The sequence below is a fragment of the Lepidochelys kempii genome, chromosome 8 (assembly GCF_965140265.1).
Source record: "Lepidochelys kempii isolate rLepKem1 chromosome 8, rLepKem1.hap2, whole genome shotgun sequence".
In the NCBI taxonomy this organism is placed as follows: Eukaryota; Metazoa; Chordata; order Testudines; family Cheloniidae; genus Lepidochelys; species Lepidochelys kempii.
Window position 1 is genome coordinate 90,151,440 of NC_133263.1, and position 15,269 is coordinate 90,166,708.

Here is a 15,269-nt window from a genome sequence, read left to right on the forward strand (position 1 = left end):
TCTTTTACAAGCTCAAATCTGTAATTCTGATTTCCTGACCGCTGATATCCTTCGTTACCATTGGACTGCCTTGGCCAATACCATGTTTTTGCACCATCTGCTTCTGTACTAAGCTGAGACAGCTTGCAAACCACCTGTCTGACATTAGCCCCTTTCTGCTCTGCAAGAAGCCCAGCCATATGTAATGGAAGGTGGGGAAGGCTGGCCAAGCACATGCTTTCTCAGTGGAATGCTCCTTCAAAAAGGACCTCAATCTTGACTCCTAATCAGCAGTAGAAAACAGACCTTGTGAGTTCATTTGTGCAGGGAGTGATAATTTGACTACCAGTCCCCCCCCCCCCCCCCCAAATACAGAGTTATAACTACTGATCCATACAGAAGGAATATTTTAGGATGTTGGAAAATCCCTAAGACAGAAGTGGACCCCCCCACCCCAACCCAAGGGATTTCTGGTTCTTTAGAGGTTATCCAAAGGGGCTTGCTAACTTGCTTAATGAGGTAAATCATGTCCTCATTATTATACAGACTAACACGGCTGCTACTCTGAAACCTGTCATTATTATAGTGTACTACATGGAATTCTTCTTGGGGTTGACTTTTAAGTTCCTTTGAGAGAGCAGTCCTCTCATAGGCATAGCTGGCTCTTTCTTCCACACTGCCCTTCTTTGGGAGAAGATAAAGTAGATTTGTACCTGTCTGTAGTCTAGGCAGGATATTACTTTGTCTTTAAGAAACAGACAATCTCTCCAAGAGTTCAGGTGCAAGAGGTACACTAGGCTTTGGAGTTAACAAAGGGCCCAGACTCAGGACATGCAAAACCTCGTGTCCGGAGCTACCAGACTGTGGAGGCAGAGACCTCACTCAGAGAATGCAGTCCTTATCTATCTGAGCCTTGGGAAGACACCCATGGAAGTCCCACTGCAAACATCTGTGGGGCTTGAAGTACTTTATGAATCACTCCACTGTAGAAAAATTGGTCTGCATGTGATGCACTTGCATAATGCTTTCATCCCCTCTCCCCCAGTTACATATTGCTATTTTCTTCTGTATTTAAACCTTGCTCAGCTGCACCTGAAGCAGAGAAACACAAAGACTGGCAAAGAAAGGTACAATGTTCTGTGATTCTGATTCAGGAGTCCATCTCTATTTAGGAAAGCACTTAACTGTGTATTTAACTTTATGTGATTAAATCCCACTAATATCAGCACCTGCTTAAATAGTTTGCTAAATAGGGATGGAATTAAGCATATGCTAAAATGCTTTGCTGAATTAGAGAATATGGAGAAGTTGGTGCCAAAACTGCTCAACAGCCACTTATTGCTCTGCCTTGGTGAGAGGACTTGAAGTGGAATATAACACATGTAAGTGTGTGTGTGTGTGAGTGAGAGAGAAAGAGAATTCCGAAACAAAAAACATTCCTCTGCACACACTCCCCTCTGGGGAGCAGATGAGTGAACACACACACGACAGGATGTCAGTCACATTGCTTAGTGCACTACTGGAAAGCACTCAGATACTACAGTGATGAGTGCGATGTAATAACCTATACAGAATAGAATAGTACAGATTGGGGGCTCCAAGTCCAAGAAATAGTGTTATGTGTTCCCATTCTGACAGCAGCAGTTACCCAACAAAGTATCATTTGAATTCTGTCATCCACTCATTCCACAATTCCGGTACATTAACACAAGCTGTGTATTAGCATGGTTGCTGCTGCTGCTAAATGTAAATAGCCCTCAGCTGCACTCGGAACACAGTGGGTGGCAGGGTCAGATGACAAATATATTTTCAAACTTCCATTGCAAGTACAATAAAATACAAATTAAAAATACAAAAATACTACTAGTCAGGGTCTTGGTAAGCAATTTGTAGTAGTTTTCCAATAAATCCTGCATCAGTGCAATTCTAGAAATCTTAAACATTATAGAGGTATGGTTTAACAAGCCTGTATAAAACCAACTCTTCATATCAAACTTCCTCATACACTGTTATAAATATTGTTCATTTGGACTCTGCACGATACGAGCTTTATTTCCAGTGCTACATAATGGCAATAAACTACACATTCTTTTCACTGTCATCTCTCACTACTTTAATTAAAGTAGAGACTAAAATGTCAAGCTTATTTTATGTTGAATTTCCAATTTTATTGGTTCTATTTCTTTTTTATTGGTTTATTTTTACTATCTGATTGCTATACTCGTGTTTTCATTCATCTTAAGCAATATAGCAATGTATACATTTTACTTCTAAACCAATGCTCAGATTGCCAAGCTATATACCAACAATAAACTGTCACACTTTCAGAGTAACAGCCGTGTTAGTCTGTATTCGCAAAAAGAAAAGGAGTACTTGTGGCACCTTAGAGACTAACCAATTTATTTGAGCATAAGCTTTCGTGAACTACAGCTCACCTCATCGGATGCTGTTCATGCATCCGATGAAGTGCGCTGTAGCTCACGAAAGCTTATGCTCAAATAAATTGGTTAGTCTCTAAGGTGCCACAAGTACTCCTTTTCTTGTCACACTTTAATCATCTTTGTCAAAATAAAACCCTCCTCTTTCATGCACAAACACAAAAAAACCATTCCATTAATTAGTTTTTTCATACTAGCCTGCTACCAATACTTCATTCCAATTTTCCATAAGACGCTGGCAAAATTCCACAGTACTGAAATTGGAGGAGAAATATATGGAAAATCAACTATGAAAATAAATGTTAACAATTTGGCTTCTGATTACATACAGAACTGAAATGGCTATGCTTTCTGTGGGTGTCTGGTATAATTTGATCCAATAATTTGATTTATTTTAGAGTTCTCTTACACTAATCAAGATGCTTGGATTATGCTCCCACCTTTACCACCAGGAAGAGACAAAGAGTGAAATATTAAATGGTGTCATACCCTTTGTGTCATATCCTTATGGCTTCATGTCCTAAAAATAAATTATAACTAAATTATAACTTCAGTGCTTGAGCATTCATAGTGTGGGATGATGTGCTTAGACCAGTGGTGGACAACCTGCGGTAATCTGATTGCGGGCCGCGAGACATTTTGCTGACGTTGACCGTCCGCAGGCATGGTCCCCCACAGCTCCCAGCGGCCATGGTTTGCTGTTCCAGTGGCCAGTGGAAGATGCAGGAAGTGATGGCCAGCACGTCCCTGCGGCCTGCGAGACTCCTCTCCTCTTATGGGCTTATAGGTCGATAGCACAGTACATAATGGAGGTAGGGTCTTCCTGACTCTTCAAATTAACAGTCTGAAACAAATGTCTCTGACAGCTGTGAACTTTCTGACCTCCCTGTTCATCACACTGGGGTGTTAACTCTAAGACCCAATAATGCCACCTTAAATGTCACCTTTAACTATTCCTTTGCTGATCACTTTAGCAGATTAGGTGAGAAAGCGGACTAATGCCCACAAAATGGAACTGGGAGTTGCTGCAGGGAGAGAAATGAAGAAAGAAAGGAAGAGGACAGGCAGAAAAAGGAAGAGAAATAAAGGGCAGAAATCAATGTTCACAAAAGTAAAGATATTACTTTTGAATGATGTTGAATGTGACAATAAGGCAGTTAATAAATAGCAACACTAGTGAAAACAAAGTTTTGTTCCATAAAAGGCCATGTTTTACTCCTTTTCTTTGTATAATCTTTCATGGACACCTGTGGGATATCTGCTGTGGATTTAGGGTAGTTACATAGTTGTGCATAATAATCCTGGCCCCCAGATCATAATTACATATTCAGTTTGGCCTTCTCCATAGAATTAGTTGGATGGCCCTGTCAAACAAGAGCAGACAACCAACTGGGAACCACGTAACTTATTCAGTATTATTCTGCTCACTAATCAGAATCAGAGAGAATATCTTTAATAGAACACTCTCTCTCACCTTCTTCTTCTATGTTTTATTAGCAGTGTCTCCCATTTATTTTATTTAAAATCACCCATCTTTCTCTTCTGGAAAGGCTGTTTAATCCAGTCTGGGTTTCAAAATCAAAGATCTCTGGGTTGAGCTTTCTCTAGTGCACTTTATAACAAGCCAAAAATGACTTTCTTCATCATTTACACCACTAAAATAAGAGAAGCTGGGACTCCAAAATAAATCAGCCAATGATTTCATCACAGAGAAAATGATTTCACAGAAAACCAGAGCTGCAATATTATCACCACTTACTTCAGTGTAGCTACACTGAAGAGTATTGTACTCCACAATGAAACCCTTTGAAATAGATGGGTCTACTCACAGAGTAAGAGACTACTCAATGTAATTAAGAGTGACACAATCTGGCCTAACGAAACTGGTAAGAGCAGGATCAGGACTACAGTTTTGTCATTTTCCAGTGGCCACAAGAGTGGCAGACAACACAGTCTTTATTGCAAGCACTTTAATCCTGTACTATCAGTCTTTCCTCTTCACAATTTAATTGAAAGTATAAAGTAATCTTAGCACTAAATACTTACTCCATCATCGACGGTGGAATAGTACAGCAGTCTTGGATTGCAGTCAGGGGTGATGTCAGGTGAGCAGTATATGAAGCTTCCACTACTTGCTTATTGCGATTCACTACATCCAAGTAACGGTTAAACTTCTCCCGAATTTTTTTTGCAAGCTGAAAACAAAAATATTTAAAATTAAACGAAAGACTCTTTGTACTATCTTCTGCCATGCTAACGAATCTGTGTTAAAAGAAAAACAAACTGCATACATTAAAGCTAAAAATTCCATGCTTTATGAAACATATCACTTAATTTTCACTGCGCAGGTTGAAATAGTCATCATGTGAGTCATAAAATGGCCAAACTAAGCAATCCATACAAAATGCTAAAATATATTTACTGTCTTGCAACATATACCCATTTTCAGTCATGCTAATTTTGCTTTAGTTGAACCAGACATTATGAAAAATCACTAATTTTTCACTGTGAAAATATAATTTAAAATGCATTGAAAATAATGATCTGTTGTAGCTGTGGTGGTCGCAGGATATTAGAGAGACAAGGTGGATCGGGTAATATCTTTTATTGGACCAACTTCTTTATTGGACCCAGACCAGAAGGAGAGCTCTGTGTAAGCTCAAAAGCGTGTCTTTCTCACCAATAGAAGTTGGTCCAGTAAAAGATATTCCCTCATCCATCTTGTCTCTCTTAAAAGTAATGAGTCAGAGAGTACCTTCATTTAATCGTTTTAAGTGAAAACTGGTACATAGCTCTCAGCCTTTGAAAGTTACCCAAACTTCATTCTCATATTTTACTCCTCACATCTTCTAGCACAGGACCTGATCTAACTCTCTTTCAAGTCAGTGAAAGCTTTTCCACTGCTGTCAGTCGGAGTTGGATCAGATCCTTTGTGCAGTGCTTAAGGATACTGCTGTTGCATTTACCATCTAACACAAGTATTTCAAACAATTTTTTCTGAGAAGGCCAACAGAAAATATGGAGATTCAACAAAACAGACCAATATTCTTCAAAGTAAGTACTTAAGGCTGGGCCTCTAAATCCATATTTAGGGTCCTAAATAAACAGCCTGAGCAGCCCAAGCTGTACTGATTTCAATGGCAGATGTGGGTGCTTAGTGCCTTAAAAAAATAGAGACTCTTGCTGAATTTAGGAGCTTGACTTTAGGCACTCTCTATTTGGTAATTTTGGCTATTCTCTTTACATCTCTCTAATTTAAGAATTTTTATATCCCTAAATGCAGTAAACATCACACAGGAACTTCCCTGGGCTATTTGCTTTTAGCCTGTCAGCCCAGGGGGGCCTGGATCAGCATTCATGTTGCACTCCCTGTCAGTACCTGGCCCGGGCCAAGGACACTCATGATCTAACCAGCAGACCAAATTTGGTGATGAATCCTGGTCACATGCCACCTGAGGTACATTGCACATATGCTAAGAAGAAGATCCCAAACCCACTGAAGTCAGTGGAAATGGATCGGGCCCCAAGAGCATGATTTTGTTTGGCACACTTGGTAATATCCATGACAGTATATCCTCTTCAGCTTGCATTCTGAATGCAAGGGAACAATCTTTTAACAGTTTACTGCCAGTAGTGAATATTCAAAAATATTTCACTTCACATTTTAATTAACTGTATCTTCAGAGCTGGAGAAAGTTCTTTAATTACTATAGATATATCATTTTGCTCCCTTCCAACTCCAACACCTCAGCTAAAGACATGACCAGACAACCACTAGTAAATTGTACACTGAGAAATGCAATTGGTCAGTTCAGGTCTCCAGGACTGACAAATGTCTTTCCTAACTATTACTAACAGAACATTTCATCATGATTTACTTTCTTATATGACTGATAAGGGCCACACTGATAACAGCAATGGATTTGCTTCCATTGTTCCATCAAATACTACAGCTCAATTACCGTATAGATCTCCAAGGAACATAGTTTTTAACAGACTACTGTTCAAATGAAATGACTTGTAGAATTATATCTATTTGGTTTTGTAGAATGATTTATTACTACCACACCAGAGGACTACTAATTGCCTCCCTCTTACATCTCTTTCAATGGTCAGATAATAAGTAGCTGAGTAGGTTCTCTCTTTTTCCATTTTCAGGCCAACTTTCTTTTTGATTATCTGTATTTATCAGTATATTAAATATAACACTGGAATACCCAGCCCTCCCAAAAAATATACAAGCCAAAATTTCTAAAATGTTTCAATACCATCTTCAGACATTTTTCTCTCAGTATGGGCAACTGAATGGCCGTGGTCAAGCTTTCATTCAATATTAAAAATTATGGGATGCAGAGAGAGGTTTGAGTCTGCTGATAAAATGGACGATGCAACTAACTGTAACAAAAAAATTTACACAAACCACGTGTAGAAAAAAAGTACATGAAACACTTAATTAAAATTTATTAGTTTTTTTTGTTAACTGAATACTGTACGTAGTGAGTTTTTGTCATATAATTTGCATTTTTACGTTAGCAGTTCAGCTGGTAATAAAACCCATGTCCCTATGAGCAACTATCCCTCTGTACATTCACCAAAGTCTACAGGTCTGACAAATCTTTTTGCAGAATTGTCTGTACCACCAAACATAGGGATTCCACTGAGAAGCTGATGTAACTTTATAACACCTTCCCATCAGATGATCTCAAAATGATTCACACTCATTTTTCTAAGCTACCCAACACCTCCTGTAGTTGACAAGTATTGTCACCCACACTTTGTGGATGAGGCACAGAAAGCTGCAATTTGCAAACGATCTTCTGACACAGTGAGGCATGGTTGTGTGGTGTGAAACAGAAAATTCACAGGGGCCTAGAGCCCAAGTGGTTGAAGGAAGAAGATCACAGTACATCAGCCCAGACCCGTCACTACTGTTCAGGCTTACAATCTTCCATCTTCAAAAAACAGAACAAATTGAAAGAACTGTGTCAAGACCAAACCTGCTGTAAAGAACTAAAGAATGAACAGCATTTGTCATCACCTGTGCCCATTTGATTTCCACACAAAAAAAGTGTATCAATTGCAAACCAATTGTCAAAAAAGGTAGGGATTATGAGGTTATTGGCCTAGTGGATGGAGGGGAACAAGTAGATACGATATATCTGGATTTTAGTAAGGCTTTTGACACAGTCCCACATGACACTCATAAGCAAACTAAGGAAATGAATTCTAGATGAAATTACCATAAGGTGAGTGCATAAGTAGTTGAAAAACTGTACTCAGAGTAGTTATTAGTGGTTCTCTGTCAAACTGGGAGAACGTATCTAGCAGGATTCTGCAGGGGTCAGTCCTGGTTCTGGTACTATTCACTACTTTCATTAATGACTTGGATAATGGAGTAGAGAGTATGCTTATAAAATTTGTGGACGACACTAAAATGGGATGGGTTGCAAGCACTTTGGAGGTTAGGATCAGATTACTGTTTTGTGTTATGATGCTACCTATGTGTAATGCATTTCAAATGTCATCATTTGACAAATCAAGAGAATTGGTCAAAATTCAATAAAGAAAAGTAAAAAGTACTTCATTTAGGAAGAAAAAAATCAAATGCACAACTGCATAATGGGGAACAACAGGCTAGATGGTAGTACTGCTGAAATGATCTGAGGGTTATAGTGGATCACAACTGAACGAGTCAACAATTTGATGCAGCTGCGTAAAAGGCTAACTCTTCTTCGGGGGTGTATTAACAGGAGTGTAAGACACAGGATATAATTGTCCTGCTCTACACGCCACTGGTGAGGCTTCAGCTGGAGTACTTTGTCCAGTTCTGGGCATCACACTTTAGGAAAGATGTGGATAAATTTGAGAGAATCCAGAGAATGGCAACAAACACAATAAAAGGTTTAGAAAACCTGACGTATGAAGAAAGGTTACAAAAAACTGGGAATGTTTAGTCTTCCGAAAAGATGACTGAGCAGGGACCTGAGAACAGTCTTCAAGGTAAGGGCTGTGATAGAGGATGGTGTTCTCCATTTCCACTGAAGGCTGGACAAGTAGTAATGGGGCTTAATCTGTTGCAAGGGAGATTTAGGTTACATATTAAGAAAAAGTTCTAATTACAAGGGTAGTTAAGCTCTGGAATAGGCTTCCAAAGGAGCTTGTGGAATTGCCATCACTGGAGGTTTTTACAAACGGTTTTGACAAACACCTGTCAGGGCTGGTCTAGGTTTACTGGGTCCTGCCTCAGTGCTGGAGACTAGACTTGATGACCTCTCAAGGTCCCTTCGAGCTTTATATTTTGAAGATACTATGAAAACAAATTTTGAAACCTTGAACTTTGCTGTGAAATGGAAGAGTCTTCCTCCTGTCAGCTTGTCACAGTCCTCTTCAACTCAACTTAAAAAAAAATTGTTTTTCTTCTTGCTGTTCAACTTTTATCTAGTACTTATGTTTCTACATTTTCCCTTTTTCTTTAAGGAAGTGATACTGAATAACGATGACCCAGTGCTTACTCCAATCAGTGTAGTCATTTTACATCCATTTCTTTGGGCAGCCAACATGCAGACCATATTTTTTTTTAGTTACCAGTCATGTTAAACAATAACACCATTTTGTGTTACGATGCTACTTATGTGTATGTGGAAAATATAGATGATATTCTTATACATACAAACCATGAAAAAATGGGTGTTTACCACTACAAAAGGTTTTCTCTCCCTGCACCCCACTCTCCTGCTGGTAACAGCTTATCTAAAGTGATCACTCTCCTTACAATGTGCATGATAATCAAGTTGGGCCATTTCCAGCACAAATCCAGGTTTTCTCACCCCCTCTCCCCCCGCCCCACACACACACACACACACACACAAACCCACTCTCCTGCTGGTAATAGCTTATCTAAAGTGACCACTCTCCTTATAATGTGTATGATAATCAAGGTGGGCCATTTCCAGCACAAATCCAGGGTTTAACAAGAACGTCTGGGGAGGGGGAGACAAGGGGAAATAGGTTATCTTGCATAATGACTTAGAGTATAGTTGGATAGGTTAAAAATATTGCTGAGTGGGTCGAGGGAACCATTGCTGTGGCCCCTTGTGGCATGTAGTAGTTTAGAAAGTTTAGTGTCCTTTTTCTTTTGTAGAGAAGCAAAGGGAGACAGGCCAGTCCTTGCCTACAGACAGCCCCCCAACCTGAAGCAAATACTCACCAGCAACCACATACCACGCAACAGAACCACTAACCCAGGAACCTATCCTTGCAACAAAGCCCGTTGCCAACTGTGCCCACATATCTATTCAGGGGACACCTTCACAGCGCCTAATAACATCAGCCACACCATCAGAGGCTCGTTCACCTGCACATCCACCAGTGTGATGTCAGTGTCATGTGCCAGCAACGCCCCTCTGCCATGTACATTGGTCAAACTGGACAGTCTCTACGTAAAAGAATAAATGGACACAAATCAGATGTCAAGAATTATAACATTCATAAACCAGTCGGAGAACACTTCAATCTCTCTGGTCACGCGATTACAGACATGAAAGTTGCGATATTACAACAAAAAAACTTCAAATCCAGACTCCAGCGAGAAACTGTTGAATTGGAATTCATTTGCAAACTGGATACAATTAACTTAGGCTTGAATAGAGACTGGGAGTGGCTAAGTCATTATGCAAGATAACCTATTTCCCCTTGTCTCCCCCCCCCAGACGTTCTTGTTAAACCCTGGATTTGTGCTGGAAATGGCCCACCTTGATTATCATACACATTATAAGGAGAGTGGTCACTTTAGATAAGCTATTACCAGCAGGAGAGTGGGGTGGGGGAAGGTATTTTTTCATGCTTTGTGTGTATAAAAAGATCTTCTACACTTTCCACAGTGTGCATCCGATGAAGTGAGCTGTAGCTCACGAAAGCTCATGCTCAAATAAATTGGTTAGTCTCTAAGGTGCCACAAGTACTCCTTTTCTTTTTGTGAATACAGACTAACACAGCTGTTACTCTGAAACCTATCTTTTAGACAGATATCCAGTCTTGACTGAAATACTTCAAGTGATGAAGAACACTTTATTTGTTGGATCATTAGTGTGAGGGCAAAGCAGCTCTTTGATATTTATTAAAGGCTATTAACATATTTTGTAACATGTTTGCATCAGGTATTTCCCCGGAAGAAGGGGACTGCTGTATAGGATTGCTGTCTATAAAAAGGTTCTTGTCCTAGCACTGGGTGGAGGAAGGGAAAAACATGGGTATAGACACCATGGTGTCCTTTCCCATAGCTTAGATAGCTACAATATAAAATGTACCTGTCAAAGGAAAAGGTAATGAAGTTACGGAGCATCCAAGAATTTTGAAAGGGGAGCCCTATGTGAATTAACTGGCAGCTGACCAAAGGAAGGAGCCCAGAGAGGCTTTAGAGAAGGAGTTACAGTATATATTTCAGAAGGCTAGCAGCAAACCTCCTGGGTATCTAAAGGGTTATAAAACCCAAATAGCTGCAGGGAAAATGAGTAAATGGAAGACTAGTAGGGATGAAGAACTCCCAGATGTAGGGGCCAGAACTGCCAGACTTCAGTCTGAATGTGGAACAAGAACCCCAGCTACAAAGGAATCCATAAGCTGAAACTCCAAGAAGGCTTCAGCGACTGATTCTCTGGGATTTTTATGCTGTGTGCATGTGTTATTTTGTTCCCTTCGTTCCCCAACAAGCCAACTTGGCCTGTAAACTGGACATCTCATCCCTAAAACTAATTCTCCCAAGGTCCCTGAGCTTCACCCAGTGTATAATTTACTTTGGCTGGGTCATGCATGATTTATGTCCTTTACTGAGATTTTTAGAACAAAGTTTTATGTTCTGCATTCTTACACAGTGAATGAGTTATGAATGCAATATGGAAAACCAAGCATGAACATAACTGGTTTTTAAAAGAGGTACAAAGTCAAAATGGCTCAAAGAGCCAATCTCATTAAAGACATTATTATTTAGTGTCATTTCTTCATTGGGGGCAGAAAGAAGGAACAAATTTTGCATGTTAGCAGGAAAATACATCAACTTCAATTATCAGCTGTTGTGAAAAAAAAAGTTCCCATGTGGATTCAAACTAGAGAAATGAGGGTATTTGCTTCAACCACAACAATTTTATTACATCCTCCTCAGAAGCTGTTTTGTATGTTCCCTTGCCAAATTGCATCTGATATCTTTCCTTAACTCTCTGTTGGATTTAGGAAAGCTACTCATGCCCTTTCTGATGACAGGTTGGATTGCAAACAGAAGATCTAGCGAATGTCTGCTATCTCTCAATTGTTATGTATCCTATGGAACCATGCTAACACCTTCTGTAGAGCTTAGTGCTAAAATAAGTCTGACATGGTGGCTTGTTTATACAACAGTGACACTTCCTGACCCTTTTCACAAGCCGATTGATACAAGTTGTTGCATGTAAAATTGTTAAATGCTACTTCTGTAATATGCATCAAGGAACGCCCTTGTCAGTTATCTCTGAAGCCCTGTCCTAGAAAATCCTGCACAAACAGAACTTGTGTATCTTTTCATATGTTCCCGCTTATTTAACAGCATCTCATACAGAATAACTTTATACAATGGAGGAAAAAGCACAAAGAACTCCTTCAATTTTTGCAGGCTCAGAATTTCATTAAAAATCTTAAGTGAACTGCAAGCTCCATAAAACTCCTTGATCTTACCAAGTTGTGACAGCAGAATCAACAGCAGAGCGTAAGCTAGCCCATATCACTCTCCTACTCCTGCTGGGCAATCACTATCCACAGGAGCAGCAGAGACAAGGTATTTGGGGCACAGGAGTATAAAAGAGTGACAAACAAGAGTGTTTACAAATCACTGCTTGACCCCTCCTCTAGCTAATTTTCCCCTGGCTGTGCAAGAGTAATAGGAAATGAAGGGAGTGGAGAGGGCTTGAGAGGGAAAGCAAGGAGTTCTTTGTTAGCTAGATTAAGTTTAATTTGATGGCAAGGGATCTGAAGGAGAGTCCAAAGAAACAGAGACTGAATGGATGGAGACAGATCAGGAGTGAAGAGGCACATTTGCGAATGGTCAGGGAGGGTAGAAATGGCAGCTGAAGTTTTGTGATCAAAAGAAATCACTCAAAGTTAAGATGTAAAGGGAGCAGAAGAGAGGGCCTAGGAATTTGTGGGAAACTCACAGACACTGCGAGAAAGGAGGCTATAGAACTCACTAACAGAAAAGTAACACCACGCATTGCATTCAATACAAAATACCAAAACCCCCTCCTCTTTGACTGAGCTTTTCCTCAATAAAAAATTCACAAACAAAGCCCCAACCATCACCACCGTCGAACTCCACACAAGAAGCTGCAAAGGAAGGAAGGAAGATGGAGAGAGATTATTTCTAGGTGAAAATAGGAGGGGATCAGATACTACTATAAGGAGGGTTCGTACAAATACATAGACTAGATGGATCCAGTAAAGGAGGTACTATGGGAACTAAAGTGAGGGAGGAGGTGAACTAGGAGAGGACAATGTCACAAAAGACAAAGGAGACTAAGTTGTCATGGGAAACGGTGTGGTCAACAGTGTCAAAAGCAGTAGGGGAGTCATAGAGAAGAATGAGTACACCTAGCCAGATTTGAGGACCTTGAAACCATTAAACCCTTGGTGAGTAGTATCGATGAAGTGGAGAGAGAAGCCAGACTGGAAGGGATCCAGGACAAAGCTGGGGTATATGAATTTGAGGCAGCTATTGTAAACTTTTCACTCAAGGAATTTTGAGGAGAAGACGACGACGACGACGGACAAAGGGAGACTGAGCAATAGTTACAGAGGAAGGTAGGTTTGAAGGTTGGTTTGTTGAGGATGGGGAAAGGTGGGGAATGGAGGGTGAGTCCAAAGTTCAAATACTAGATCTCCTTTACTCTTTCTTCAATTCACTTGTGTTAAACTATTAAAAAAACTCTTGGGCCAGTCATAACTTCCTCCAATTCAACACATCTTAAATTGATAAAAAATTTGTTCAATCAAAACTGTATCATTATGTAACTTTGACTTTGGATTCTAAACTTACATTCTCTGAACTATCAGGAACCTTGATGTCTGACAATCTTGAACAGATGCTCTCCACTCTCATCTGCAAATTCTCCTACTCTCCCCAGAATATTGCCTGTGTCATGTGCGACTTAAACCACGTATCTGAAGAAATGCTTAATCTTACCTTCCTGTCCTCTCAATCTGATGGCTATCATATTAAAACTATTCTTAATTCATGTAACTCAGTTAAGATTCAAACTCTCTTTATAGGGAAGCCACTGACACCATACCCCACATCTATGGTGCAAATACTTACTTCAGCGTAGAAAAGGTTACATGGCACTAGTAGTAAAAATGGGTCAGAACTTAATAACTAGATAGTAACAGACCGTAAATCCCAGTGATGATTGAACCGTATGATATTCTGAACAAAAAGTGCTCTCAACTATGCTTGTAGCTTTATCCATTGCTTCACATGGACTCAGACATTCTGTTTCAGAGTGACACACAAAATGACATGGAATCCTACTGTACAGGTTACTCTTAAGAAATAGACAGCTCTAGATTTTGAGAGCAATCAAGTGTCTTAGAGTTTTAAACTTAAAACCTCTCCTTGTGTGGCATAAAGACAGTTGATTGTATTAAATCGCTGGTGCCTAAGGCCAACAGCTGTAGTTTTTCCCTCTCTGTTTCCTAGACATCATTGTTTATATGGCGTTTTTTGTTTTGTTTTTCAAATAAAAATTGAGTGGCCTTCCAGAAAAGTTCTCAGTTGACAGAAAACTATAAATAATTGCCTTTGGCCATCAGTTGGTAAGAAAGTGTTAATGACTGACCAAAAAAAAGGAGCCAGTGATAGGGGACTTAATTTGCTTACCTTTTATTTGCATTTGTTCAAAATGCTCAGTTGGATGTATCGCTCCTACTCATAAAATTCCAGTTATACTACTCGTGATTCATTAGGACTGAAAGACTAAGTTATTAATAAAACAGAAGTGCTCAATTATTCTTCTATCCACTTCAATACTGAGCTTTTAAACACAGTAATTACACTCTATTGGGGTCCCATTTTTCTTCTGTGACAGTTAAGTACTCATCACACTACTTACAATGTTTAGACATTTATTTATATCTACTTAGAGTTAATGCGTGCATCTGTGACTGGGGTTTAAGCTAGAGTCGTTTTTTTTCTCAAGTTAAAAAATAAAAAAATAAAAAAAGCGTAGTGAAGGCTTCAATAAAGACGACCTAATTCAGTTTCTGAATTTCCCAAGCACACTTTTTACTTTCAAAAGCCATCTGACATGTATAATTTAGCCCATGTGACTTTTATGTGGTGTGCAGACCACCCAGAAATGGTAGTGAAAGATATTATTCTTCAACTTTAAATTAAAGCCAGTGAGCCCTTCTTTACCAAAGTCAGGATGATTTAAGGCCTAAAACTTCAACTTACCATGACAATTACCCCATTTTGGACACGTTGCACACAAGCACACACATTTGTGCATGCTCAAACAGAAACAAATTTCTTTACAATGGACTGCACAATAAGCCACATTTTTTCTAATACCATATACAGTATGGCATAGATTTTCAAGGTAACTAATGATTTTTGGTTGCTTCCATTTTTGGATGCTCAACCTGAGACATCTTATGGCCCATCCGTAGAGTTTGCCTCAGCACTTTCTGAAAAAGCAGTCCCTTTTAAGCTGTCTCAATTTGGGCATCCAAAAACTAAGGCCACCAAATCACTACTCACTTTTCAAAATCCCATACTATCGGGTAAAAGCACACAAAAGACCAGATTTCACGGGGGAAGACCTGATTTCACGG

General features: G+C 39.6%; 1 protein-coding gene across 1 annotated transcript in view; it reads right to left on the minus strand.

Moving 5' to 3' along the window:
• CACHD1 (cache domain containing 1) overlaps positions 1-15,269 on the minus strand; it is a 185,410-nt gene that overhangs the window by 86,461 nt on the left and 83,680 nt on the right. Inside the window, exon 3 of the mRNA XM_073357445.1 lies at positions 4,464-4,612. Coding sequence (XP_073213546.1) covers positions 4,464-4,612 — 149 coding nt within the window. The remainder of the gene's footprint in view (positions 1-4,463; positions 4,613-15,269) is intronic.